This window comes from Ovis aries, chromosome 17 (assembly GCF_016772045.2).
Source record: "Ovis aries strain OAR_USU_Benz2616 breed Rambouillet chromosome 17, ARS-UI_Ramb_v3.0, whole genome shotgun sequence".
Taxonomy (NCBI): Eukaryota; Metazoa; Chordata; class Mammalia; order Artiodactyla; family Bovidae; genus Ovis; species Ovis aries.
In genome coordinates this window covers 45319099-45346682 of record NC_056070.1, presented here as the reverse complement: position 1 = coordinate 45346682, position 27584 = coordinate 45319099, and the positions used below count along the sequence as shown (strand labels likewise).

At 48.0% G+C, this 27584-nt stretch overlaps 1 protein-coding gene across 9 annotated transcripts in view; it reads left to right on the top strand.

The window, feature by feature from the left end:
- SFSWAP (splicing factor SWAP) overlaps nt 1-19090 on the top strand; it is a 79209-nt gene extending 60119 nt beyond the window's left edge. For 5 of the 9 annotated variants that reach the window (XM_027956390.3, XM_027956388.3, XM_042234486.2 and 2 more), the window contains 5 exons: nt 4113-4334; nt 5548-5673; nt 17079-17234; nt 18372-18444; nt 18776-19090. In XM_027956390.3, coding sequence (XP_027812191.1) covers nt 4113-4334; nt 5548-5673; nt 17079-17234; nt 18372-18444; nt 18776-18841 — 643 coding nt within the window. In that variant the 3' untranslated portion in view covers nt 18842-19090. Of the gene's footprint in view, nt 1-4112; nt 4335-5547; nt 5674-17078; nt 17235-18371; nt 18445-18775 lie in introns of those variants that run through there. The other 4 variants (XM_027956389.3, XM_027956392.3, XM_004017303.6 and 1 more) reach the window with 3 other exon arrangements.
- The last annotated feature ends 8494 nt before the right edge of the window (nt 19091-27584 follow it).

The following is a 27584-nucleotide window of genomic DNA, read 5'->3' as shown; positions in this document are numbered from 1 at the left end:
CACTAACAGTCACTGTTCAACCAAAAGCCACCTTCTGAGGAACCAGCTTTTGAGGAAGCAGCTTAAGGTTTTATGCAACAGAAATAATAAACACGAAAACCTGTAAGGATCACAGAATTTAGTGCTTAGTGAAGCAGGTACTTTTCTGATTTTTAAAGCATCTGACTTGCAAGAGGTTCAGAAAAGCAAGTTTCTAGTTTTAAAACTTACCTCACGCCTTCTGATTTCTTACTGAGTGTCAATTGGACTTAAGTTTCTCTAGCACAGCACTTGTACTAATCTACTTCTACAACTGATGTTCTTTCCTTTCCATGGGAAAAATGCATATGGGCCTATACTTTTTATTTTTTATGTTTTAAAAAACTGTACTTGTATACACATTAGCCTTTCTTGAATATACCCTAAAACAACATGCTCCCTAATTTTTACCTAGACCAGACCTTCAAGGCTTGACAAGTATTTACCCTTCTCTACAATGAAATTAGGTTTACCCCCACGATAAATAAATTTGATCTTTGGCTCTGCATTTTTGTTAGTTCTTTAGAAGTTCTATCCCTTGCTGTCCTTCTCTCTCCCTTTCTCTCTCTCTCTCACACACACACATACACACACACACACACACACACATACACACACCTTGTTGTTTAATTAAATGAACAACTTTGCTGACATATTTCCAATATTTGAAAGTCCCCAGGAACTTGTATGTATATATCAAAACTAGGGTTTCTTACTTGAAAAAATTTCTTATGATATAGTGGAAGTAAATAAACAGGCCTGTACAAGCCCAATGAATAATAACCATACCCAGTAAAATCCTTCCTAGATTTCATTTATTTCAGCGCTCAAAGAGAAGAAAGTATAATCTACTCCTAAATCCCCTTCTAGGGGTCTGATAATGCTCAGGGCTCCTTCGATCGCTTCTTATGTAAGAAATGAGTTGGTTTTCATGGTGCATGCTTAGCACAAATAGTAGGTGCAGGTGTCTAGTTCTTATGTGAACCCATTTGGTCAGACTTAATGGCCACAGACTTTTCCCCAGGTTGGTCTCTTCAGAACTAGAAGTGTTTATGAAACACTTGGAATTTCAACTCTCTAGGATTTCTATGGTTTTTATTGACTATCTCTAGTAGAGTAAGTCATTATGTATATTATGTTAGTATTTTTTAAATAGCTTTTATTTTAGAATAGACTTACATATTTTCTATGCAAGTGTATTTTATATTGTTTTCATGTATTCAGTACTGACAAGTACAAGAAGCAAAATCCTAATCCTTAGTGTATAATTTTCAGTTAAAGAAAAAATTAAGATTAAAAAATTGTTAATATAAGTTCTGTGATGGCAGGCTGACAATTTTACCTTAATTTAACCAACAAAGTATTTTATGTGTAAAGAGAGCTGAGTATTTTCATAATTCTCAAACTTTAAGAAAAATATCAATAGTATCTATGGAAAAGGAAATGGTGAACCACTCCAGTATTCTTGCCTGGAGAATTCCATTGACAAAAGAGCCTGGCAGGCTACAGTCCATGGGGTCCCAAAGAGTTGGACGTAACTAAGCAACTTAGACACACAGGCACACACAGTAGTATCTATGTGATACTTTTAGTTAATTTTAGTTAAATCAGCTGACTTAAGTTCACTAAATAAGTCAGATCTTTGGTGTTTGATTTTACAGCTTAGATAAAGTATCAAGGCAAAGTGCAACTTTATTATAAATTGTTTTTTAAAAATAATATTATAAAACAAAACCTTCAAAGTATTTGTCCAGGAAGTTTTGCCTTGAAAGCTTGTATGTGACAGTGATGCTGCTTGAAATCAGACCACCTCTGAGCTCAGGGTGCTGAAGTGGGTTATAGGTCTGGTTGGATGTATGGAGGAGCCTAGCTGTCCTGTGGTTGGTCTCTGGGTCCCAGGGACATAAGGCAGGAAGTTACCTTCACCAGATAGGATCCTGCCTCAGCTCTTATTTCTGAGAAGAGTGAGTTTTATTTGATAAAACTATATCTTTTTTAAGCTGATTATAGACCTGCTTTCTTAATCCAAGCTCACATTAATAATTTCTAGGGACCCAACTGAATTTTGAATGCAGCAGTTATGAAATGAGAGGGGTTGGTGTTCTTGGTAATATGAATTGTTTGAAATGTAAAAGAAAAGAAATTAAATTTTAACCAAAATATTGAAGTTGCTAATGATAACTATCATAATCATTTCTTTAACTGTCTTTTCAGATAGAATAACCCATTACAGACATAATGTCTACATAGGATATATCAAACTTGTTTCTTGGGCCTGACACAATTTAATCGATTGTTTTTAAAAGACTACTGCCAGCTTCAAGTAAAATGACTTTTGTTAATATTTCTGCTTGGGGTAGGATGCTACAGTTGAAATATGTATTTTTTTTGTATATTAAATTACTAAAGTCCTGTGTAAAATGTAGAAAGTTAAGATGAAAAGCTTTACTATCATAAGTAATTTTTATGTTAATATATTAATGCTTGTGTGGTTGAAGTCCCATTTATCAAATATGTCTAAATTATTGATGACTCTGGCTCTCCAAAGGTGAATTAGTCATAGAAAAATCTTTAGTTTTGGAAATCAGTCTGTTGCTTCTCAGAAAGCACAGTGATTACCGCAAGGCAGGATTTAGTGTCTTTTAAATCAACATTGATTAAAATATAAGACTTCCTTCTCTTTTGTTTTCTGCTTTTATATCACATTAGGTTTTATATCTTAATGGGATAAAGATGTACTCATGCAATCTACTGCCTAAAATTAAAATCCAGTTTTAACAGTTTAGGTATTTTAAAACTAAACTCAATGCGACTAAAGCTTGAAATTCAGTTTATTTGTAAAGCTTTTAATAAGATCACCTGTGGTGTCATTTCATTGGTTAGTTTGTGTCTAAGGGGAGGTTTCTAGGTAGAACTCTGCACCCCCACATTTTGGGGTGTTCTCTGTGAAGGATAATGAGCCCTGTGTCACTTCCTGAAGTAAAGTTCCCTCAGGGCTTTCACTCAAGGAGAGGCCGGAGGTTAACGTGGCTTTTTAACAGTTACACTTAATGTTCAAAAAGAACTCAGGTGGGCAAAATCGGGGTCATATTTTAGTTTGAAATTTAGTTCCTCACTTCTCCCCCCTGATAAGCTGCATATCTAGTCAGTGAGTGAGTGGTTCATCTCCCAATCCTGATCTTTGAAGGAGCGTGGGGCCCTGATGCTCCCACGAGGAGACAGTTCCCATGCTGGTTTCCAGGAAGTGAATCGTATCCCCAGACAGGGCCACAGCCACTGATAACAGTGCTGGGGTGGAAAGCTGTGGGAGACACTGGCCCCTCAGGAGAGGAGGGAGGGTCTGTGAGAGAAGCTGGGTCCACAGCTCAGAAGTGAAATACATCTCAGTAGAACCTGGGATCCTCTTGGTTATTCACGCCAGTTGGTGCCAAATCCTTGCTGCCAGGGCACCAGCAACACCCGTTCGGTTCCATGAGGACCTGTGAGCAGGAAAGTAACAGGAGTGAAGAAGTGGGTCGCAGACATGGTTAAACACTGGTAGAAGGAGCTATTTATAAATATCTCATCATTCAGACAAAAGGTTCCCTTATGCTTTTATTTGACAGCAAACCGTTATGATTATTTAAGAAAAAAATATCCAAGTTGCATTATGCTTGAAGTATTTTGAATTCAGACTATTGCATCTCTATAAGAAGGCCTCTGGTCACGTTATACAGATGATTTACGTAAAGAATGGAATTCCTGATTCCTGCACTGTGTCGTGGTAGCAATATTAAGAGCCTACTTAATAGAATAAAAACATTAGAGCTTCTTTAATCAAAATAAAACCCAAGTGTTATCTGGCATAGCTCACGGCCCTTAATTCTGAGATGGGCTTTTTTCCCAGATAACTTGAAATCTACTGGTAACAGCCACTTTACTTTAAAGAAATCTAATACTCATAGCCACCGCTAAATGGTATTGTATTTCAAAGTTACGAATTTGCAAACATTAAAAACTAATCCATTTTCCTGATTACTGAGTTTATTGTAGAATTCTGCGTCTGAGCGTTCCATAGGTACTATAGTTTTGATTAAGCAGAGCCCTTTTTTCAGGGTTCTAGCGCTGCCCAGCTCAGCACATTTTATTCTGAATGTGAAGTGTGTACCTCCATATCACAGACCCACAGCCTCCCCAGGGACGCTGAGCACGGAGCCTTGTCAGAGCAGCTCGGCAGTGGCAGCAGCAGCAGAGCGGGACAGTTATCAGGCAGCTTCGACCACGAGCAGATTTGCCTCCTGGAGCTCTTTTGAGGGGAAACCTGGTAAAATGTCAAGGTGTCTGACTGACCTCACCTTTGTAATCTGTTACTTAAATCTTAGGAAAGGTCTGGAAAACCAAAACCGCTGTATAAGCTGAGAAGCAGTTGTGTGGGAGGAGCCCCAGAGTCGAGGGGAGTTGATCCCGGAGCAGGTTCATTCTGTGGTTGTGTTTTTTCAGGAATGACTCAGGGTTTTCTCCATGACACAGAGGGTGGAATGTGATTACAGGCTGATCTTTGCAACAACCATGTGTGTTGTTTGGGAGGTTTGGTTGTAACTGGAATGGTTCAGTGTAGAATTTTTTTAGATGACAAAAATCAAAACATCTCTTCTTTACATTGGTTTTGAGTGTGTTGTCATAGAAACAGAACAGAAATAAATTGTTTTGGTTTGGGGGTTGTTGGGTTTTTTTTTTTTTCTTTTTTAGCTCAGATATCTGCTTATTTCAGATTTCCCCAAAATAGTATTTTCACTGAATGGACAAAAAACTTAAATAAGAGTCCTAAACCCATTATTAAAGGTCTCTTCTTAAGGACCTGACCGCACAGGTGAGGGTCTGGAGTTAGAGCTCTGTGTGCTGGTGTCTGTGGGACACTGCATGAATAGAACAGTCCCTTTCCAGGCTCAGGAAAGGGAAGAGTAAAACACTAGAAATCTCAGAAACAAATGATTTAGCCGAAACTTTCATGGGAATGGCAGGGTCTGCGTTGGACTGAAGGTTTAGGCTCCTGCCAGTGGGCCTGCAGATGAATGCATACAGGGGAAATTTCCAAGTCACCTTCTGACCTTACTCTGTTTCGTTCCTTCCTCTTGCCAGTGTTCAGAACAAGTAGAAAAACTCACTAGAGCCTCAGTGCCTTTCCGTCCCTAATTTTGATAGAAATACCAGTGAGCTGAACATTTTTAGGGCAAAGGCAAGAGGGAGGAAGAGCAGCAGCAGGCCCACGTCCACCAAGACCCGCAGGGAGATGCCCAGTCGGGGAGCTGGCCGCTGCCGGCCCAGAGCACATGGCTCCAGCCTCAGCATGAGTTGTGCCCCAGTTAGAAGCTTAGCATTGGCGTGACAAGTGCTCTACCCCTGAGCCTGGATCCCGTTCTGAGTCGGCAGAGTAGGGAGGCTGGGGGCGGGCCTCAGAGGACAGGCCAGGGCTGGCCGCCACCTCAGTGGTGGAGGTGCTCCCCTGCCCCCACACACAGAGGACTGAAAAGCCTGCCTTCCTTTGCCCAGGTCCCGGTCCCGGTCCCCTCGGAGACGAGCGCACTCCCCCGAGAGACGACGGGAGGATAGGAGCGTCCCCACCGCCTACCGGATGAGTAACAGCCCTGGAGTCAGCAGGAAGCGGACCCGGTCCAGGTAGGCAGCCGAGCTTTCGCGGACATGGGACCTGAACTGGGAAGGTGGGGCTTCTGCGTCCGCAGCACAGAGCTGTTGGGAACCAGGGGAGCAGCTGCTTTGACAGATCCTGAGTAGTCCTGGCAGCGTTTCCGCTGCTCTGGAACTCTCAAAGGCAGAGGGGAACTTGCCATGCTAGAGCCAGGGACCGTCTGTCTTTGCAATGGGTCGTGGGGCCTCCATTTTCCCCATGTCTAGCTGCTCCTCTGGACCCCCACACACAGCACCTTATCCTCTACCTGTTGAGAAGGAAAAGGACGGTAGGGATGAGTGACAAGGAAAATCAGAAGTCTCAAGTAGGTCCCTGCTGCTCAGGTGGCCAGGCCCCAGCTTTGGCTCCCAGGAGTGGGCCAGAGAGAAGGGACATGGTCCGTCATCTGACCCCTTGACCACTGGAAGAGACCTGTCTGTTGAGGAGGGTGAGGGAGCCAGGTTCCCACATCACCACCACCCTGGTCTGGGCCTCTGACACTCAGCAAGCCAGGGCCCCGCTCTCGCTCCCAGGGAGAGAGCTCTAGGGCTGACCTCTGCCACCAGAGGCCCCAGTACCACCACTGACTTGAGAAGACACAGAATCCAAGCCAGGAGCAGAGCTGGTGGCTGGTGAACCAGTGGGCATTTCCCTCTCAGCTAAGCATTGCCATCTGGAGACCATCCCGTCCAGTGTGGGTGATGCCACCTGAATACTTTAAAGTCATTTGGCTTCTGTATTTCCATTTGCCCCAGAAGTGAGGCTGGTTGCTTTTTGTGCCCTGGCTCTGGGGTTAAGCAGGCCCCAGCTGTTCTGGGTAGACAGGAATATTGCTGTCCCGGCAACTGAGGCGTCCAGAAACAGGCAGGATGCCATTGTTGCCCATCATAGTCTCAGATTGCATGAGGCTATGCTGCTGTGTGTGTGTGTGTGTGTGTGCGCGCGCATGCGTGTGTGTGTGTGTGTGTGTGTGTGTGTATCAGGACATCCGGAATTCCAGAACCTTCTGGAGCCTTCCAGAGGACAGATCTGAATTCTTGGGCAAATGAACCCAACCATCACCCAAACCTGCCTCAGAGACCCGCCTCCATCAGCACTGCCTTTAACAGGGAGAGTTCTAAAAGGCATTGCTAGCCAGATAATGTTCCTGCAGTCTGGCTAGTTATGTGATTGTTCCATTAAATGATAAAATGTCAACTCATTTATTTAAAACAGAAAAATCAGAAAGGAGCTGTGAAGCTAATATATTTCAGCAAAGGCTTCATGTACAGACTCATTCCATCTGTTTATAAATTTCATTTTGTGCCTTAGAAATCCCTCACTAAGCATACGTGACTGTTCCAGGATAACATGATGAAAAGTGAAGTCCATTTTAAATTTTATTCTTTATGCAAGTAATTGACATTTGAAATTTATCATCACCCTTGGTATATGTAAAGGGCATGGTCTAAAATTAATTCCTTGTAGCCGAAAATCTCTAACAGAAGAGTTCTTGCTTTACCCTCAAATTAGCCTTTGCATTAAAAGAGCTATCACTTGAGACTATGGTAATTATATTAGGATTCATCAGAGCTTGTGTTATCATCGGAACTTTAAGTCAGACAAAAGAAGTCAAGATTGATCCCACTGCAGGGCCCAGCTGCCCTGCCCTGGTGGATGGGATTAATCCTGTGGCCTAACTCTGAGGGGCTGTGGGCGGTGGTGGATTCAGGGGGAGCCTGAAGAGCTGAACATGTGCATGGTTACTGGTTGATTTCATGGCAGTGATTATAAAGTCACAGAGTTATCTCTCAGTTCAGTCACTTGGTCATGTCTGACTCTTTGCAACCCCATGAACTGTAGCACACCAGGCTTCCTTGTCCATCACCCACTCCTGGACCTTGCTAAAACTCACGTCCATCGAGTCGGTGATGCTATCCAACCATCTCCATTCTCTGTTGTCCGCGTCTCCTCCTGTCTTCAATCTTTCCCAGCATCAGGGTCTTTTCCAATGAGTCAGTTCTTCGCATCAGGTGGCCAAAGTATTGGAGCTTCAGCTTCAGCATCAGTCCTTCCAATGAACACCCAGGACTGATCTCCTTTAGGATGGACTGGTTGGATCTCCTTGCAGTCCAAGGGACTCTCAAGAGTCTTCTCCAACAGCACAGTTCAAAAGCATCAATTCTTCGGCACTTAGCCCTCTTCACAGTCCAACTCTCACATCCATACATGGCCAGTGGAAAAACCATAGCCTTGACTAGACAGACCTTTGTCAGCAAAGTAATGTCTCTGCTTTCTAATATGCTGTCTAGGTTTGTCATCACCTCATGGCAGATAGATGGGGAAACAATGGAAACAGTGACAGACTTTCTTTTCTTGGGCTCCAGAATCACTGCAGATCGTGACTGCAGCCATGAAATTAAAAGATGCTTGCTCCTTAGAAGAAAAGCTATGACAAACGTAGAGTTGTCTCTAGGTCCAGAATATGTTTTTTTGGAGGGCAGGTTATATAAACCCAACAGTCAGGCTGTTCCCTCTGTCCTTCTACTCAGAGCAGCTGCTGGGGCGGGGAAGGGGGGTTCTCTGCTTCAGCACAGCAGCAGGTAGCTAATGATGCACCAAGTCAGGGTGACTGATCCCATCAGGTCCCCCAACTGAGGGGAAGGTGCCTCCTCCCAGATTTGAAGGATTATTCCTGCAAGCTGATCATTGAATGCTGCTTTTGCTGACTTTTTTTTTTTTTTAATTTTAACTTACTAGAAAGTTTTGGATTTACATAGAAATAGTACAGTGAACAGCCATCTGCATGAAGCTTGTAGCTCAATTCACTGTTAATGCTTTTCACACGTTTGCTTTCCTCTCTCTTCCTCTCCCTCCCTCCCGCCTTTCTATGTGTGTATTTCATGACTTATACAAGTCCAGGCCAGTCCAGGTCATTGAAGACTCCACACTCTGGGTTGGTCTTACTTTGTCCTCTTGGCTGTGTTGCTGTTAAGTATCTGGGGCAAGAGCACTGTATACTGTATAAATGATGCTGGGTAACTGCCCATGGTATCGCACAGATGCACAAGTGCCGTTTTGTCCCGTAACCAGGGGCTCTGAGTTTGATGACTCGGTTGAGGTTGCACTTGCTCTGCGCCTCTTTCTCTTCGAACTGGCAGGTGACCTGTGGGCGGCGCTGCACAGTGTAGATGTCTGTTGCTATCAGCTTTCTCCTCATTTTTTCTCTAAAGACACCCCACCCTTTGTGTAGTATCACTGTGGATTTGGGGTTTGGGGAATTTATTTTATATTGGTTGTATAGTAATCCATTGCCACTATATTCCATTTGATGGTGACATTGTCTCACATTTGACCCCATTGTTCCTTGAGCACTTTGTCACTTCTGACCCAAGATACTGTAGGTTTAGCTGGTGCTTCCCCTACCTTGGACCTGGGGTCAGTCATTTCTCCTAGGAATCATGGTTCCTTTTAGTGAGTGTTTAGAAATCTAAATCTGGGCAGAGTGAATATTTTTTAAAGTAAAATTCACGAAAATGTTTAGCCAAATCATATTGCCATATACTCCAGCAGGAAGTCCCCATTACTTTATAACAGTAAATAGTTAGTGATTGATTGGGGAAGGGGTGGTTAGCATTGAATTCCTACAGCTCAGCACTGCACTGAGCACATCAGTAAATGTTTATTGAGTGAGTGGGAATATACTGCTGTTCTACGGTTCTTACATCATACATGAAGTGTTATTAATTCATTGTAGACTATGACTGTCAAAGGTTGCATATCATAATTCCCTAGAGCAACCAATTAAGAAAGGCTAAAATCTAATAGAGACTGTTAAAGAGAACATTAAAAATGCTTTATTAATGCAAAAGAAAGTGGAAAAGTGCAGAGGGAAAGGAAAAAGAACAAATAGACAACTGGAAGGCAAAAGGGATTGTTAACACCATCTATACAAATAATTACATTAAATGTAAGTAGACCAAAAGCGCTAGTTAAAAGGCAGAAATTTAGACTACATTAAAGCGCGAAACCTAATACTAAGCTGCTTAAAAGAGACACTTGAAATACACAAATACTTTGAGATCTAAAAGACTGAAAAAAGATACACCATGCAGGGCTAATAAGAAGAAAGGCAATACGGCTGTAATAGGAGACCACATAGACTTGAAGCAGTGGTGCTAGAAATTAAGAAGGCCTTTTCATAATGATGAAGGGATCAGTTCTTCATGAGCACATAATGTTTTAAATGTGAGCGTTGAATAAAAGCTTTAAAATACTTGAAACAGAAACTGAAAGAATTAAAGGGAAAAAGGCAGGCAGTATAACAGTACAGAAGCAGCAGATGTGAACAGCACCAACACTACACCCTGCAGTGAAGCGTGTACGCTCTCATGACGTGCGCGTCATGACGTGCGCGGGTCAGTCACCAAGCTAGACCATTCTCTGTACTGCTGAACTAGTGCCAGTATGTTCAGATAACACAGAACGTGTCTTCCGTGTCTTCCTACCACATGACTAAGTGTGTGTGCATGCTAAGTTGCTCAGTCGTGTCCGACTCTGTGCAACCCCATGGACTTCAGCCTGCCAGGCTCCTCTGTCCATGGGATTCTCCAGCCAAGAATACTGGATTGGGTTTCCATGCCCTCCTTCAGGGGATCTTCCCAACCCAGGGATTGAACCTGAGTCTCTTATGTCCCTGCATTGGCAGGCGGGTTCTTTACTACTAGCACCACCTAGGAAGGCCGACTTTAAGTATGAAAATCAGTAAAAGGATATCTGGAAAGATCCCAAATATTTGAAAATAAACATATTTGAAAATTACCCATAGGTCAAAGAAGAAATCACAAGAGAAAGTAGAAAATAGTTTGAAATGAATAATAATGAAAATGTAACACTCAAGTCTATGGAGTGCAGTTGTGCTCAGAAAGAAGTTACTAGCTTTAAATGTTTATATGAAAAAAAGAGCAAAGTCAAAAAACTGTGATCTAATCTGTCTTAAGCAAGAAAAAAGAACAAATGAAACCAAAAGTAAGTAGAAGCAAGGAAATAATAAAAGATCAGAAATCAACAAAACAGAAAACAGACTCACAGAGGAAAATAGTAAAACCAAATGATTGTTCTTTAAAAATGATTTTTTAATTGATTAATCTGTTTTTAGATTGATCAAGAATGAAAGACCCAAGAGATATTAAAAGAATAATAAGGAAATAAATACCATGCCAGTAAACTTAACAATTTAGGTGAAGTGGACAAATTTCCTTGAAAGAAACAAAGTGCAAATGGACAACAGAAGAAATGGAAAGTCCAAACATCTCCACGTCTGCTAAAGGGACCTAACTTATGGTCCAAACCTCCCACAAAACGCAGGCCCAGATGACGTTCATCAGCAGAGCCTAACAAACGCTCAAGAAAAAGCAGAACACACTTCAAAGGAAACCGAAGAGGGAACACTTCATGAGGCCACCTGAAGCAGATGGGCAGGCGTGTGCACATCCGTGTGGTGGGGAGTGTGTTTTGTCAGGGGGTGTAGATGTAGTCATGAACTAATATTCTCAGGAAAATAAGTGCAATAATTCTTAACAAAGTGTTAGCTGATTTGAGTGTAGCAGTTTACTAAAAGGATCACAGTAACACATCAGGACCAAATGGGATTTGTCTCAGAAGTGCAGAGTTCTTTAACATTCAAAAACCAGTCCTTGTAATTCAGTGCTGACAAAATAAATGAAGAAAATCATATGACATCTCAATGGATGCAGAAAAAAGTATTTGATACAGTTGAGCACCCATTCATTAAAAAGAAAAATGGGGCGGGGGATATTTTTGGCAAAAGCAGAAATAGAAGGAAATCTTTTCCATCCGATTTTATTTTTTGCTGCACCCAGCAGCTTTCAGGAATTTAGTTCCCTAACCAGGGATTGAACCCTGGCCCTTGGCAGTGAAAAGGTGGTGTCCTAACCACTGGACCACCAGGAAATTCCTGAAGGGCATCTTTGAAAAACCTGCAATTAACATCACACTTCCTAGTGCCTTCCTCTGAGATTAGAGAAAAGGCCAGGGTGTCTGCCGTGTAATAGAAATAGCCAGGACGGTAAGGCAAGAGAGAGAAGTAGAGGGCATAAAGGTTGCAAAGGGAAATGTGAAACTGTGTCTTTTTACATAATTTTGTAAAATCGTGAGGAACCTCTTATTTCTGTCTTCAGTTCAGTTCAGTCGCTCAGTCATGTCCGACTCTTTGCGACCCCATGAATCGCAGCACGCCAGCCCTCCCTGTCCATCACCAACCCCCGGAGTTCACTCAGACTCACGTCCATCGAGTCCCTGATGCCATCCAGCCATCTCATCCTCGGTCGTCCCCTTCTCCTCCTGCCCCCAATCCCTCCCAGCATCAGAGTCTTTTCCAGTGAGTCAACTCTTCTCATGAGGCTTTTAACTTCATTTTTTGTTTTATGCCAGTATTTCTGTATACTGGCATAAAACAAAAAATGAAGTTAAAAGCAGTACCATCCATAACAATATCAGAAAAGCAAACTACATATCAATTAATGTAAGGAAACATGTAAGATCTCTCTACAATGAAAACCATAAAACATTTCAGATAAAATGTTTAGGAAACTTAAAGAAATGGAGATAAAGTCCGTATTCAGGGATCGGAAGGCTCAGTATTAGTCAGATGCTCTTCTCCACAAATTGATCTGTAGATCCAATACAGTCCCCATCAGAACTCTCATGGGCTTCTTGTAGGTACTGGCAAACTGACTAGCAGTCAGAACAACCTTGAGGACCTCCCTGGTAGTCCAGTGGCTGAGAGTCCTACTGCCATTGCCAGAGTCACGGGTTCAATCCCTGGTCCAGAAGATCCCACATGCCACAGGGCCACTAACCCCACGAGCCACACCTGCCGAAGCTCACGCTCTAGAGCCCGTGCTCTGCAACAAGAGAAGCCACAAGCTCGCTCCATAACTAGAGAGTAGCCCCTGCTCGCCACAAATAGAGAAAAGCCCGCATGCAGCAACGAAGACCCGGCGCAGCCAAAAACAAAACGAAAATTTAAAAAGAAAAGACACTTGAAAGCTAAATTGGAAGACTTTTACTACTAATCCAAGACTTACTAGAAAGCTTCATCAAGCAGACAGTATGTACTATACACCTTTAAGAGGTAAAGAGCCAAACAGTGCAGTGAGGAAAACCTTTTCAACAATTTGCTTGAGTAACTGGATATCAAAATGGAAGAACAGTGACCTGTACCCCATATACCAAGTTTAAGATGTATCACAGACCTAAATGTGAAAACTGAAACCATTCTGTTGTGTGTGTTGTGGTTTTTTTTTTTTTTTAAGAAAATAAGGAGAATACATTTAATGAAGTGACAGAGAATCTTGAGGATATAGAAAATTCCACCATAAGAGGAAAAGATTATAAATTTGACTTCATTGAAATTAAAAATTTCATTCAAAAGGCACAGTTAAGAAACCGCATTGACAGGCCCCAGACGGGGAGAAATATTTACAGTGTGTATCTTTGACAAAGGCCTGTGTCAATGCCAAAAAGACAACCCCATAGAAAAGGGGCAGACTGCTTGAAAAGACGTTTCATGACAGAATGTATTTAAGGTCCTCGTCTGCATCAGCCTGGAAGGACGTTGTTGTTGAGCTGTCAAGGAGAAAAATTACCATGGCTTCCAGTTCTCTGATGAGCGCTTGGATGCACAGCCTTCTGGTCAAGCATCTGCAACTTCATATTGCTGGAGCATTTACTGTGTGCCTGGGAGTTGAGTTTTTCTCTCTAAGTTTGCTGTGGGTGAATCAGGAAAGAAGGCATACGCAGTTTCCTACACAAATTGTGATTCCGTAAAAGATCTGGAGGAGATGAGGAAGGCTGGTGTCTTTCAGAGTGCAGAGTGATTTTGGAATGCACAGGATTTCTTTGGGTTGAGTTCCGTGGTAGTTTGTCACTTAACCTGTGTTCCTAAAGTATGAACTATGAATATCTGGGCTATGGAATAGTTTCTCTTGATAAATAAACAACTAATAAATACTGTGCATGAAAAAAAGAATATATTTAAATAGCCAGTGAAGATAGGGTATGAAAAGATGCTTAGCTTCATTAGTCATCTGTTAGGGAAATGCAGATTAAAACCACAACGAGGTGCTCTTTACACTGACAGGAATAGCCAGAAATAAGCAAGCCCGGTATTACGTAATGAGTGTCGACAAGCGTGTGAGCAGCCGTAATCCTGAGATGTAGCTGCAGGGCGGGGGCGGGGTGGTACAGCACTTGGGAAGCAGTTAGGCAGTTTCTCACAGAGTCCCACGTACACTGCTGCACGGCCCAACCCCGCTAGTCCCAGGTGTCCACTCCCCGTAAACATTTGCCCGCAAATGCCCACTTGATTCGTAATTGCCAAAATTGGAAACAACTCAGGTATCAGTTAACAGGAGAGAGCCTAAACTGTATGAAGGTAGATTCATACAGTATATAATCAAAATAGGAACCATTACAATCAACACATTTTTTTGCCAATGAGAAATAAGTTTGTCTCTCCCTATAGCATAAAAATCTGTGCTTCAGGATTCGACCAACTCTTGGAAAGCATTTTCTGCATCCTGCTGGTTGCAGAAGCATTTTCCCTGCAAAAAGTTGTTGAGATGCTTGAAGAAGTGATAATCACTTGGCAAGAGGTCAGGTGAATATGGCGGATGAGGCAAAGTCTCGTAGCCCAGTTCAACTTTTGAAGCGCTGGTTACGCAGTGTGCGGTCGGGTGTAGTGCAGATGAACTGGGCCCGTTCTGTTGACCAATGCCGGTTGCAGGAGTTGCGGTTTTCAGTGCACCTCATCCATTTGCTGAGCATACTTCTCAGATGTAATGGTTTTCACCAGGATTCGAAAAGCTGTAGTGGATCAGACTAGCAGCAGACCACCAAACAGTGACTATGACCTTTTTTGGGTGCAAGTTTGGCTTTGAGAAGTGCTTTGGAGCTGCTTCTTGGTCCAGCCACTGAGCTGGTTGTCGCCACTTGTATAAAATCCACTTTTTGTGGCATGTCACAATCCGATCGAGAAACGGTTCGTTGTTGTTGTGTACAATAAGGGAAGATGACACTTCATAAGGACAGTTTTTTTGACTTGCAGTCAGCTCATGAGACACCGATTTAACAAGCTTTTTCACCTTTCCGATCTGCTTCAAATGCCAGAAGACCGTAGAATGGTCGACACTGAATTCTTTGGCAGCTTCTCGGGTAGTTGTAAGAGGATCAGCTTCAGTGATCCTCTCAGTTGGTCGTTGTCAGCGTCCAGCGGCCGCCCACTGCACTCCTCATCTTCAAGGCTCTCATCTCCTTTGCGAAACTTCTTGAACTACCACTGCACTGTGCTTTGGTTAGCAGTTCCTGGGCTAAATGCATTGTTGATGTTGTGAGTTGTCTCTGATGCTTTATGACCCATTTTGAACTCTAATAAGAAAATCGCTCGAATTTGCTCTTTATCTCACATCATTCCTAAAATAAATATAAACAGCAAGTAATAAGTCATTAGCAAAAAAAACCATAAAGCAAGAAATGTGTGTTAAAATGTATATAACAAAACCGCATTTTTTTAAGAATGTATTCCAGTGTCAAACAGCAAAGTTCAGCAGTGCGAAACTGCAGTTACTTTTGCACCAACCTAATCTGTACTAGAAATCAGAGCAGTGGGTCCATTAATAATTAGATTACTTAATTCCTTAAGCAAACACTTAGAAAGTTTTGTTATGAGATCAAGTTGTAGTGATTTACAGGTAAGGATTGCTAACCTACCTTTATTTCATATCGGCAGCCACAGGAGCTTAGCTAGATTTGGGCTTAAGTCACTTTTTTTTTAACCCTGCTTCCTTTGAAATCCTAGGCATGTGTTTATAGACAAAAATTCACAAAACCTCTGCAGTATAGGAAGTAGGCCTGTGGTGTTACGCACTCCACCTCTGTGTGTCCAGCCCCCAGGAACAGCCTCTCCTTTCTCGACCGCTTCTCTTCATCCAGGCCCGCACGGAGGCCACCTGCCCACAGCCCGGCTCACTGGGGGCACTTCCCGCAGCTGGAGTTCTCAGGCTGTCACCACCTGCGGCCAGGCTCTGGTGCTGTGGTTGAGGCAGGGCCAGAAAGCTATGCCCTGCCAGACAGGAGGATCAGCTTGCTTCTCTGGCTCAGCAGTCTGTTACGCCAGGGGCCCACGGGAGCTGAACCGTGGGACTCAAGCATGAGCCCCCTCAGGTGCCCGGAGTGGCCCTGCCTGAACCCCACACTCTGCTACCAAGGTGGATCGAGGCACCAGGGAAATGCCCTGGTGAATGGCAGGTCAGGTGGCAGGTGAAATGGTGAGAGGACGTGAGGACAGACCCTGGGGTATCTGCAGATTAGGGAGGGCCTGCAAGCTGCCTGAGTCCTGAGGAGCCGAGAGGAGTCTGAGCTATGCAGGCGGTGACCTGGGGTGTCCATATTTAGAGCAATAAATACTTGCAGGGGTCACGATAGCACTGGGAGCCTGTCATCCACCCACCAGCTGGCACCCTGCACAGTTTGGGCGTCAGGCTCATGAAATTCACAGTGACCTGTGTCTTCAAAGAATCTCCCAGAAATGCTCGGTCACAGCAAGAGGGCAGGCTGCAGAGGCCCCTGTGCTGTGTGCTGGGGTGGGCTTCTCAAGGACTGGCAACAGGTAGTCTTTCAGAAGAAGCCCAGAGGAGGGGCTCAGTGCCCATCTGCACTTCCACGCTTTCACCATCTACACACGTTCCCTCTTTCTTAAGGTGGTTTAGGGGCATGGGAAGGAGGGTCACAGGGCAGGACGTAGCATGAGACCTCAGGGATCATCTTCTCTGGGCAGGGGAAGGGTCTGGAAAGGGGAGACGGAGCTGGGGGCACATTTCTGACGTGGAATTGCAGGCCTTGGTGACTCGGAGCATGTGGGCTACAGTCAGCGAGACATGGCTGTGGGGACCAGCGGGAGGGCAGGCAGCCCCTGGGAATGTCCGCCTCAGGCCAGAAGGACACACTGAGCTTTTGTGTTCGCAGTGCTTGGTTTTAATAATTTTCCATTTCTGGCTGGAAATTCCCGTTAAGTCAGCATAAATGAACAGGAAGCATAAACAGCACTCAGTTGCTTATCTTGGGTGTTTAAATGCAGATAAAGTGCTGAGCATGTTGTAAACCCACAGGCATCTGACTTCAGAACTTCTGTCTTCTGTCTCAAAAGTGGTCTACATTTCACTTCTTGCATGGCTTTTATATTGTTAGACCCATCCCCGTTTCAAGTTAAACGTACATAGTTCTTAAAAAGAGTTCATGTATATAGAAGGGGGAAGTTGCTGAATTCTCCTGGAACACACCCAGCACTCCTTCAGAGCCAGCGCGGTGCCTTTGTCTAACACTGCTTTCCTTCCAGGAGCCCCCACGAGAAGAAGAAGAAGAGACGCTCACGGTCACGGACCAAGTCCAAGGCTGGATCTCAGCCAGCCTCCCCGAGCAAGCAGCCCACGCGCCGCCACTCGGCCAGCATCTCTCCTGTGGAGAGCCGGGGCTCCAGCCAGGAGCGCTCCAGGTAGCTCCTCCCTGACCCACCCCCACCTCTGGGCCACGCAGGGGAGCTGAGAGGGGGCGGGCGCGCTGGCAAACGCCCAGACCCCTGCTCCTGCACCCTTCTCTGTGTGTCACTCAGGCTCAGAGTGAGCTGAAGGCGGACACAGAGGTCAGAGAACCTAGGCTGCCTCCTGCACCCACGCCCTGGGCTGCCCCCACCCCCTGCTGTGAGGCAGAGGGAACCTGGGAGCAGGTGGGGGGCCTCCCTTCCCAGACCTGGGGAAGCGCCTGCCTCAGTTGTAATGTGGCAGCAGCCGTTCCCTCATGATGGTACCTCTGTCTTCACACGGGCCGTGTGGGGTGGGAGTCGCCCCCTCTGCGGAGCCCCGTGTGACCACGGGAAGGGAGCAGGCACAGGAGTGCACGGTGACTGAGCCCCAGAACCCCTGTCAACCCACTGCTTACTCTAAGCCAGAGCAGACAGGGGCGAAACTTCCCGAGCACACGGGCTGCAGGGCCGTGGGAGTCCACGCTGACCATCACAGTCTCCCCATGCCCACGAGGTGGCTCCCCAAGGACTGGCTGCCCTGGTTGTTGGGAGGTATCTGCCAGACAGTACCATTTCATAAAGCCGCCCCCACCCATCCACCCAGAGGGGCGCTGGGATCATGTCCCCTCCTGCTCGTACACCCACTGTTTTCATGAGTGTGAGTTTTGGCCCATCTCCCCCAAACCTGGCAGGTGAGTGGCGGAGACCATAGAGACCATAGCTCACTTGGGGTGAATCAAAAACTAGGCTGTGGCTTCTTCAAAGGTGAACCTGAGTACAGGCTCCATCATCACTTGTGTGTCACATCCATGCCCCCAAAAGTCCAAAACGTGGGCTTGAGGCGCCCACTCAGGTCATGGTCAGGTTCTGAGTGCATGCCAGCTCTCTCTGCTGCCCTCCTATTCTTCATCGTTTTGTAAATGTGCCTTAGATGTTTATATGAAAATATCTTTTGAGTTAGATTACATTTTATGAAATATTTCAAATTTCTGTTACATAAAATAGACAAAATATGTGCATTTATAAGGTTGCTTTATTTTTTAAAGATACTAGAAACAAAATGGCTTGAAGTATTTTTAAGCCCCCGATTTCTCTTTCTCTTTGCATTAGGGGAGTTTCTCAGGAAAAGGACGGTCAGATCTCCTCAGCCATCGTTTCTTCCGTGCAGAGCAAAATCACTCAGGTAAGGTGGGAGCGGGTCTGTCTTCCCTCTTGTCTTTTTGTGACGGGGCTAGCCTTCACTTCCTTCTTCCCTCATGGGTGCTGACGGGGGTCCTGGGCTGCTTGCCTGGAGGTCCCGGGTTGGCTGAGCCCTGAGCTTCCCTCTCCGGGCAGCCGTGTCCTCCTTCCCCGGTGACCTGTGTGGTCGACTCCTGGGCCGTGAGCCCGTGAGCCCCACCTCGCATCCCAGCAGCAGGTCTGGGATGGAACCCTGCCCTGAGCACACCCATGGCCCCCAGCACGTTGCCCCCAGTCTCCTCTGTCCTCACCTCACCTCGTCTCTCCTCACACAGGACCTCATGGCCAAAGTAAGAGCGATGCTAGCAGCTTCCAAAAACATGCAGACCAGCGCCTCCTGAGACACGGGCCTCGGGCGACCGGGCGACCGGGCTCCCAAAGCCAGCAGAGCAGAGCCCCGACCTGCACAGACCATCCCCCCCGGGGCTCCTGGACAGTTGGCGGGTTTTGTAAATTACTTTTTGATGACATTTTCAGTTTAAGATTTTTGACCAGCAGTCTCTTACCTGTATATTTGTAAATAATATCATGTTTCTGTGAAAATGTATTATCAAATAAAATGGGAGGAAAACACCTTTTTTAGCTAGTAACTGTGGGCAGTTTCTTCCTTGTCTGGCTTGTGAGTTTTTTCACTGTTTGTCGTCTATCATTGGCCTCTAACACTTGTTATGTGGGCATCAGGGGACGTGGGGATGGCTGTTGGTTTTGCCAATCTGACACCACCACCCCGACCCAGGCATACAACCACCACCCCCCACCCCTGGCTCCTGTGCCCCCAACTGTGGTCAGAGCTCAGCACTCCCTGCACCAGGGTGCAGGGCCACTGCCGTCTCTGCTCCCCGCAGAGCAGGAGAGGCAAGCGGCCTGGAGCCCCCTCCACCGGGCAGGGCATCGCTGCATGGGTGGGTTCCTACCTTTAGCACCTGTCCCCCCCCCCCCCACCCCGTTCACTCAGATGGATGGTGCTGAACACAGCTGTCCTTTCCCTGAACCCTGCTCGCTTGGCCCCCATACCTCATATTTCCACCCATTTTCACCCTACTGTAGGCTTCGGCCACAGCCATGAGAGGGCAGCTTGCTTGTGTCTTGGGGCCTTTGCAGAGTACCCGAGGCCCCCAGCAGTGCGCAGACGCCTGTGCCTTATTTAAAGCACCAGCAGTGAGGGCCTGCTGTCTCTTGTCCATGGTTTGAAGTTCATCCTCCCAGTAAGAAGGTTCTGCACTGCTCACTCACACACCCTCCGTGCCAAAGTCGGAATTCATCCTGGTTCTGCCAATTTTCCAGAACCAGAAAATGGATCCTTGAGATGTTCCTTTTCAGAAAGCAGACGCCTTCCCAGGGCTCTTGCTGAGGACAGTCAGGAAGAAAACGACACACCCCTGGGAACCGACTGTCCGAGGCTGGGCTGGAGGAGGACGGGGCCGGGGCGTGCGCAGAGCTGAGGGCACGGAGCCACTTCCCGCTGCGGCTGTGGTCCTGCTGCCCGGTGGGTGCGTATGCACGCCACTGTCTCACACACCTGTCCCTTCACACGGCGGTGGCTGCTATGCTTTGTGGAGTTCTGTACTTTATCCTGCGGGCTTGCCTTGAGACGGTGCCCTGTCAGCAGCAGTTAAGGCCCCACCCTGGCCACCACCATCCAACAGACAAGCCTGGCGCACAGACCCAGAGCTTGCATGTCAGGGGCATCCTCTTTTTTTCGTGCTGTCCCCGCATGACAGCCACACCAGACATCCTGGAACAGACGTCACCTAAGCACACAGGTACCACAGAGTCTGCAGTGGAAGTCCCAGGGTACGTATCCTTTTGATTTTGATGCGATTAATTGTCCTCCAGAAAGGGCTCTTTGGCAGTCAAACATGAGTGTCTTTTCAGCATCCTCATCAAAGCACTGTGACTCACACGTCACCTTGGCTGAATCAGAGAGATGAAAAGTTCTCACATTTTCATTTCGTTTCTTTAATTATGAGCAAGATTGAGCAACTTCTCTTGTATTTATAAATCCCTTTGTATTTCTCCTCTGCAAACCAGCCCTGTGCTTCGGCTCTTTATTACTATTGAGTTGCTTATTGCACAGTAAGCAGCCCGTTCTGTATTATTTACTTTGTAAGTAATTTTCTCCCAATGTGTCACCTCTCTTTTAACTTTATAGGTTTTTTTGAGCCTGCAAAAAAAAATCTTTTTAACATGGTCCTTCATTTTCCTCACGAGGTCTGGGTTCTGTGTCCTTAGACCTGTGGGCACCGACCGTGACTTCCATTCTCTGCTATTTGTACGTCTCTGTTGCTTGGTGCAGGGCCACTGTTGAGCTGTTCCACTGTGAAGTAACTGGGAGCATGAGCCAGGCAAAGGTTCTTGGCAGGAAAAGGATGACTTGGACCAACGCCAGCAGGACACCCGCTGACCGAGCACTGTGGGGTGGGGTGTCCATCATGGGCCCGCACCCTCTGATGTCCAGAGTCATCCGTGAGGACGGCTGCAGGAAAGCACTGGCAGAGGATGTCGGGGCTGGGGCTGGGGGCTTCGTCCAGGCATCTGTCAGGCCCCATGTAACACAGACATTTCTGTTTGCAACCAAGTGCTCCTGGGTGATGGCACGCAGCCTTGTCTGGAGGCTCCAGGAACATGGCGGGTGACATCGAGCTGTCAGGGAAGCATCGTGGTATGGTGAGGAAATACGGTCTTTACACAGACGTCCCCCAGACAACACCTGTCGTGGACTCTGTGTCTAGGGTCCACGAGACTGGCAACCACCATCACCACAGCGGGAACGGGAGGAGAGGCCCCCGGTCCAGCACAGGTCTGGGCGGGAACCCTGGCTTTGGTCTCCCTCACCGGCTCAGCTGCCCCCCCTGGGCGGAAGACCAGGCAGCCACCGTAGCCCCCCAGCCCATCCCCTTGGTGAACAGCACGCTCTCGCATCCTACAACTGAAAATGCCAGGGTACCAAGCCAAAAAAGCCTTTCTCTCCTCATCATGCGTGTGCAGCGTGGATCCGGATCATCTCCAAGGCTCTTCACATGCATTAACATTGCTCAAAACACACTCCCACCTGTTGTCAGGAATGCTTTGTCTCAACATCCCTACAGCCCAGAGGCGGGTGTGGCTCAGGTCCGAAAGCCCTGCCCTCCACCCCCCACCCCCAGCCAGACCATTCCACTCCCCTGACCCAGCGAGAGCTCAGGGCCCAGCCGCTCCGCCACATTCCCAGAAAGAGACAAAGCTGCTGGGGAAGGCGCTTCATCCAGGACAAGACTGCAATGGCAGAGAGCATGAAGGCGGTGGGGGGTAGGGGAGAGGAGGCCAAGGGGGAAGCGGGGGCGGGGGGTGGGGCAGGGAGGCCAGGCTGCTGCCGAGAAGAGGTGGAAACTCAACCCAACGGCCAAACATCTCAGTCCAGCAGGTGGTTTTCAGCAGAGTTTGCGGTTTCATTTGTGTTGAATTAAGTGATCATTCATATGGTTAAATAGGCTTCCCTGGTGGCTCAGCTATAAAGAATCTGCCTGCAATGCGGGAGATCCGGGTTGGATCCCTGGGTCGGGAAGATCCCTTGGAGAAGGCAATGGCACCCCACTCCAGTACTCTTGCCTGGAGAATCCCATGGACGGAGGAGCCTGGTGGGCTGCAGTCCATGGGGTCGCAAAGAGTCGGACACAACTGAGCTACTTCACTTTCACTTTTCACTTTCATACATTGGAAAAGGAAATGGCAACCCGCTCCAGTGTTCTTGCCTGGAGAATCCCAGGGACGGGGGAGCCTGGTGGGCTGCCGTCCATGGGGTCGCACAGAGTCGGACACGACTGAAGCGACTTAGCAGCAGCAGATGGTGACAAGACACCACAGCACATGCGGTGTTACTAACAGAGGGAAGTAGGTACAGGGGTCATCGGCACTTCTATATGCTCGTCACAGTTTTTCTATACGTGTAAACTGTTCCAAATTTTAAAGTATTGTTTGGGTGTTTTGTTTGTCTGTTTGTTTTGAGCATGAAACATCTTAGTTCCCCAACCAGGGATCGAACCCAGGCCCCCTGCAATGAAGCACAGAATCCTAACCACTGAACCACCAGGGAATCCCCAAGGTTTATTTAAAAGACAAGAAGAAAAGAGAAACTCAAACACAAAAACTCTGCCTTCTAAAGCTGGGAGTAGGAATGCCTGCGTTTGGAAAGCGTGTCAGCTTGAAGGATGAGTGCACATGAGCTGTGGAACCTACTCACGGGGCTCATTGGCAACCCTGGGCCCTGAAGTCCAGCAGGGAGAAGACAGGGCATCACTCAGGAGGAGTGGCCTCAGTCACGGGCGGCACCGTCTCCCACTGCCGAGGCTGCCACCAAACACAGGTGCCCCACGACTGGGCTCCAGAGCTAATCTTCCACAACGTCATGGAAACTGATAGATTATTCCCTCCACCACCGAGCACTGGAACCAGGGGACTGAACACTAACAAAGGAATATTTGTTGACTTCAATAAAGTCAAGGCTTAGAGACGCATCGCCTGTTCTCATTATCTGTCACAGACTTGTTCAGAATAAGCACGCGTGCGTGTGCTAAGTCAATTCAGTCGTGTCTGACTCTGCAACCCTATGGACTGTAGCCCACCAGGCTCCTCTGTCCATGGGATTCTCCAGGCAAGAATACTGGAGTGGGTTGCCATGCCCGCCTCCAGGGGATCTTCCCAACCCAGGGATCAAACCCATGTCTCCTGCAGCTCCTGCATTGCAGGCAGATTCTTTACTGCTGAGCCACTGGGGAAGCCCTCAGAATGGGCACTTCTGGTTAAAGACAAAGTGAGGACTTCCCTGGTGGTACAGTAGGAAGAATCAACTTGCCAATACAGAGGACGTGGGTTTGATCCCTGGGCTGGGAAGATTTCACAGGCCACAGAGCAACAAAGCCCACAAGCCACAGGTACTGAGCCTTCGTGCTGCAGCCACTGAGCCAGTCTTGAAGCCCAAACGCCTAGAGCCCATGATCCTTGACAGAGAACCCCTGCTCACTGCAACTAGAGAAAGCCTGAGCAGCAACAAAGACCCAGCACAGCCAAAGTGAATACATAAATAAAGAGACTGTAAGCTAGTCTACAGAAATAAAAACCATGCCCAGGTTCATGGCTGCACCCTCCACAGAGTCGGGGGTGTAGGGTGGGGGAAGGTGAGGCGCCGAGTTTGGGGGCACACCAACACAACTTGTGGGGAAGCCTGCCATGGCTCACCCACAGGAATGTCCAAGGAGGCTGTCAAACAGGAGCCACAGGAGTCAAGCAGGCCACACCCTCGTGCACACAGGGCATGGCTGGTCACGGAAGTCTCCAGGGTCAGCTGAACAGGAGAGAGGGACCCAGGATCAGTCACTGGGGACCCCACACTGAGGGACCAGGAGACGCTGGATATCTGGAACCCTGACAGTGGTTGGTCCCCTCAGCCTCCCGATGGTGGGCTGGGGCAGCCCCCCTCCAAGCGGAGGACCCTTTCTGAGACCATCGTGGTGCTGCTGGGAGACCGTGAGGGCAGGATGGCAGTGCCTGGCCTTGGGGGGAGCCCAGAGTAAACAGATGAGAACGGGCCAGAGGGCAGGTGGTAAAAACTGCATGGAGGAAAAACCAAACAGGGAGCAGGGGCAAGGGCAAGGGCTGCTTCGCAGAGGCTGCAGCACAGAGGCACCTCTAAGGAGGTGACACAGAACAGAGACCCACAGGAAGTAATGAGGTTCGGGAGGGACACGGGGGCTGGGGGTGTTGCGAAGAGCGGGTGCAAAGGTCCTGTGGCAGAAATGCGCCTGGAGGGACAGGCGATGGGTCGACTGAATTAGGAGAGTGTGAGGGGAGAGGGGACTGGGCAGGGCGGAGGGGACAGGACCGGCAGGCCAGGGTGGGACATGGAAGCCCCTGACGGTGAGACAGGCAGCACCAGCCCTTCCCGAGCGGGAAGCTGGCCCTGGCTCCAGTTTAGGGAACAGCAGGCAGGCAGGGTGGGCACAGAGGACAGTCAGCAGCCGTGTCAGGGTCCTGGGCGGCTGCCCAAACCACCATTTTGCTGTTGGTGGTGTTTAGTGACTCAGGCGTGTCCAACTCGCTGAGACCCCAGGGACTGTAGCCTACCAGACTCCTCTGTCCATGGGATTCTTCAGGCAAGATTACTGCAGTGGGTTGCCATTCCCTTCTTCAGGGGATCTTCCCAACCCAGGGACTGAACCCACACCTCCTCCTTGGCAGGCGGATTCTTTACCCCTGAGCCACCACTAGCAAGGGGCTGCTTCTCGGCTCTGGAGGCCAGAAGTCTGAGTGCCGGGTGTTTCGGGGCTGGTTCCTCCAGGGGCTCCTCGCGCTCCCAGTGCTGCCAGCATCCTCGAGGCCTTGGCTTCTGGCTGCATCATCACTCCCTTCTCTGCCTCCTCCCCGTCATGCGTTTGCCCCCTTCTCACCTCCTCTGAGGATTCCCATCACTGGATTTGGGCACCAGGTAGCTCAGTGGTAAAGAATCTGCCTGCCAACGCAGGAGACACAGGAGACACGAATTTGATCTATGGTTCAGGAAAATCCTCTGGAGAAGGGAATGGCAATCCACTTCAGTACTCTTGCCTGGAGAATCCCATGGACAGAGGGGCCTGGCGGGCTACAGTCCACAGGGTCACAAAGAGTCAGGCATGACTGAGTGCGCACGCACGCAGCACGCTGGATAATCCAGGATGGTCATCTCCAGAGCCTTAACTTTGATTCCATCTGTAACAACCACTTTTCAAATAAGCTCACATTCTCAGGTTCTGGGTGGATATGGATCTGGGGGGACACCACTCACCCAGACACACAGCCTTGGAAGGAAACCCCAAATGCTGTGGAAGAGCAGGCTTTAGCTCTGAGGAACGCAGGGCTGAGTCAAGAGCAGTGGAAGCATCAGACCTTCCCCCTCTCAGCTGCATTCCAAGAAGGCTAGGCTCCTCTGCGGACTATTTCAGAAGGCACATCCTGTCTCCCCCTTCCCCTCCCCCAAAAAGGACAAAGCCCACCAGACAGAGCACAGCCTGCTTTACTTATGTTGTTCCGTTTTTAAAAAAAAAAAATTTCTGGCTGTGCCACGCAGGATCTTAGTTTCCCATCCAGGGATCAAACCCGCACCCCCTGCAGTGTGGAAGGGCAGAGGCTTAACCACAAGACCACCAGGGAGGTTCCTACCTTATTCCTTTAACGCACGTTTAATAGAGATGCATGGTGAAGAGCTGTGTTTTGCTAAGTCTAGAAAGCTCATCCAATAAGTCGGAAATCTATTGCACGTGACAAAGCAGTCCGTCGTCGTGTGCTTGGCGGCAGTTTCCCTTCTGAGCGCTCTCTGAAATCATGGCACAACTCAGATTCAGTGATGCACAGTAACTTGGCTTTTTGTCAGCTTTACAAAGTGCCGGCTGCTTTGATCAGCTATTCACTGTGTGGGGCTGGGGGCAAGAAGAGTGGCGGCCACACAGCACAGATGGGGAGGGCGGGTCAAACCTGCCAGCCCTTCACTTGGGGGCCTGGAGCAGAGCCCCTGACCCTTCATCCCCGCATTTCCTTCTCTTCTTTTAAGTGGTGACTCACACCACACCATTTACTCCTTTAAAGCTGAGTGACTTTTAAGTACATCCGTAGTGCTATGCAACCATCAACCACCATCCAATTCCAGAAAATCCCCATCAACCCAAAATAAACCACCTACTCATTACCAACTGCACCCTTCCCTTCCCCCAGCCCTGGCTGTCTCTGGTTCCTGCCTCTCTAGATTTCATGGTCTGGACATTTCCTATAATCATATACTCCGCAGCCTTTTCTTTCTGTTTTTCCTGCTTACATAGTGTTTTCCAGGCTCCTTCATGCTGCAGCACACATCGCAACTTCATAGCTTTTGGGGGGTGGGGGTGGTGAATAATATTCCATTGTGCGGAACCGCCACATTTGTTTATCCGTCCATCATCATTTGATGGATATTTAGGCAGCTTCCACTTCTGGGCCATTATGAATAATGCTGGAATGGACACTCTTGTGCACGTTTTTGTGTGGACACTGGTTTTCCACTTAGGTTCTTTTTACATTGGGAGTAGCTATGGCACCCCTGGGTAGGGAGACCAGAAGAATTCACTGAGTTGGATCTGTACACCCTTAAATTAGCGCCAGGAGCACAGTGACTGGATGGCAAGCCTGGCAGGGGTGCAGGAACTTGTATCGTCTGGCCTGTTTCCTGCCAACACTTGCTTCTCCACCGGGCCCACGTGGTGGGGGTGGGGGTGGGGCTGATAGGTTGACCCTCCGCCCAAGACCCAGGCCAGCCAATCAGCACTCACCTCTGCTTGGCCCGGCTCCCAAAGGAGATGACAAGACCCAGGTGAGACAATCCAGGACCTTCCCTGAAACCTTAGGAAAGGCCTCCTCTTCTGGGCAAGGGTGAGGAAGCATGAGAGGTCAGCCTTGTGAGAGTCTGTGTCCAGAGCCACTGGAACCAGCCATGCCTGAAACCAGCTCTCTAATTTTCCCTGGGCTTCAGCTAGGCTTCTCTGAGGAGCCTGAAACTGTTCCTCTCTCACACAGACCAACAGGGCCAAGGAGCTAAACTTGCTCTGATGAAAGAGGAGGGGGAGACGAGGCTCAGCCTGAGTGCCTCCAAGCACGTCCGACAGACAATCCCAGCAGCCAGAATGTCTTCTCTTCAAATACCAAGAGGTGAACACAAGTCTTCTGAACCAGAACTGATCTCTCTTGTAATTCCTTCTCTGGAGACTGTGGTTCAGGGACGTCGGCTCCTCTAGGGCAAGGGAGGGGCTGGGGTGCTCCTGGGGGCACAGCCTGGACAGGCTGGGCAGAGGGTCCAGCTCTAGGTCCAAGAGTTGCCCTTGGGAGGTTGATCAGGGTGGGGCCCAGGGACTCCAGCAGCCCTGCACCCTGACCCCCACAGCCACTCTGCCTGCCCAACACCCTGCATGCTTGGTCCCTGCCCCGATGACCTCTCACCTTTGACTGTTGTCCCCTCACCCTCCACCTGGAGCCAGCTGCAGGCAGAATTGTGTTCCTCCAACATGCAGACACTGCGGTCCTAACCCCAGCACCTCAATATGTGACTGT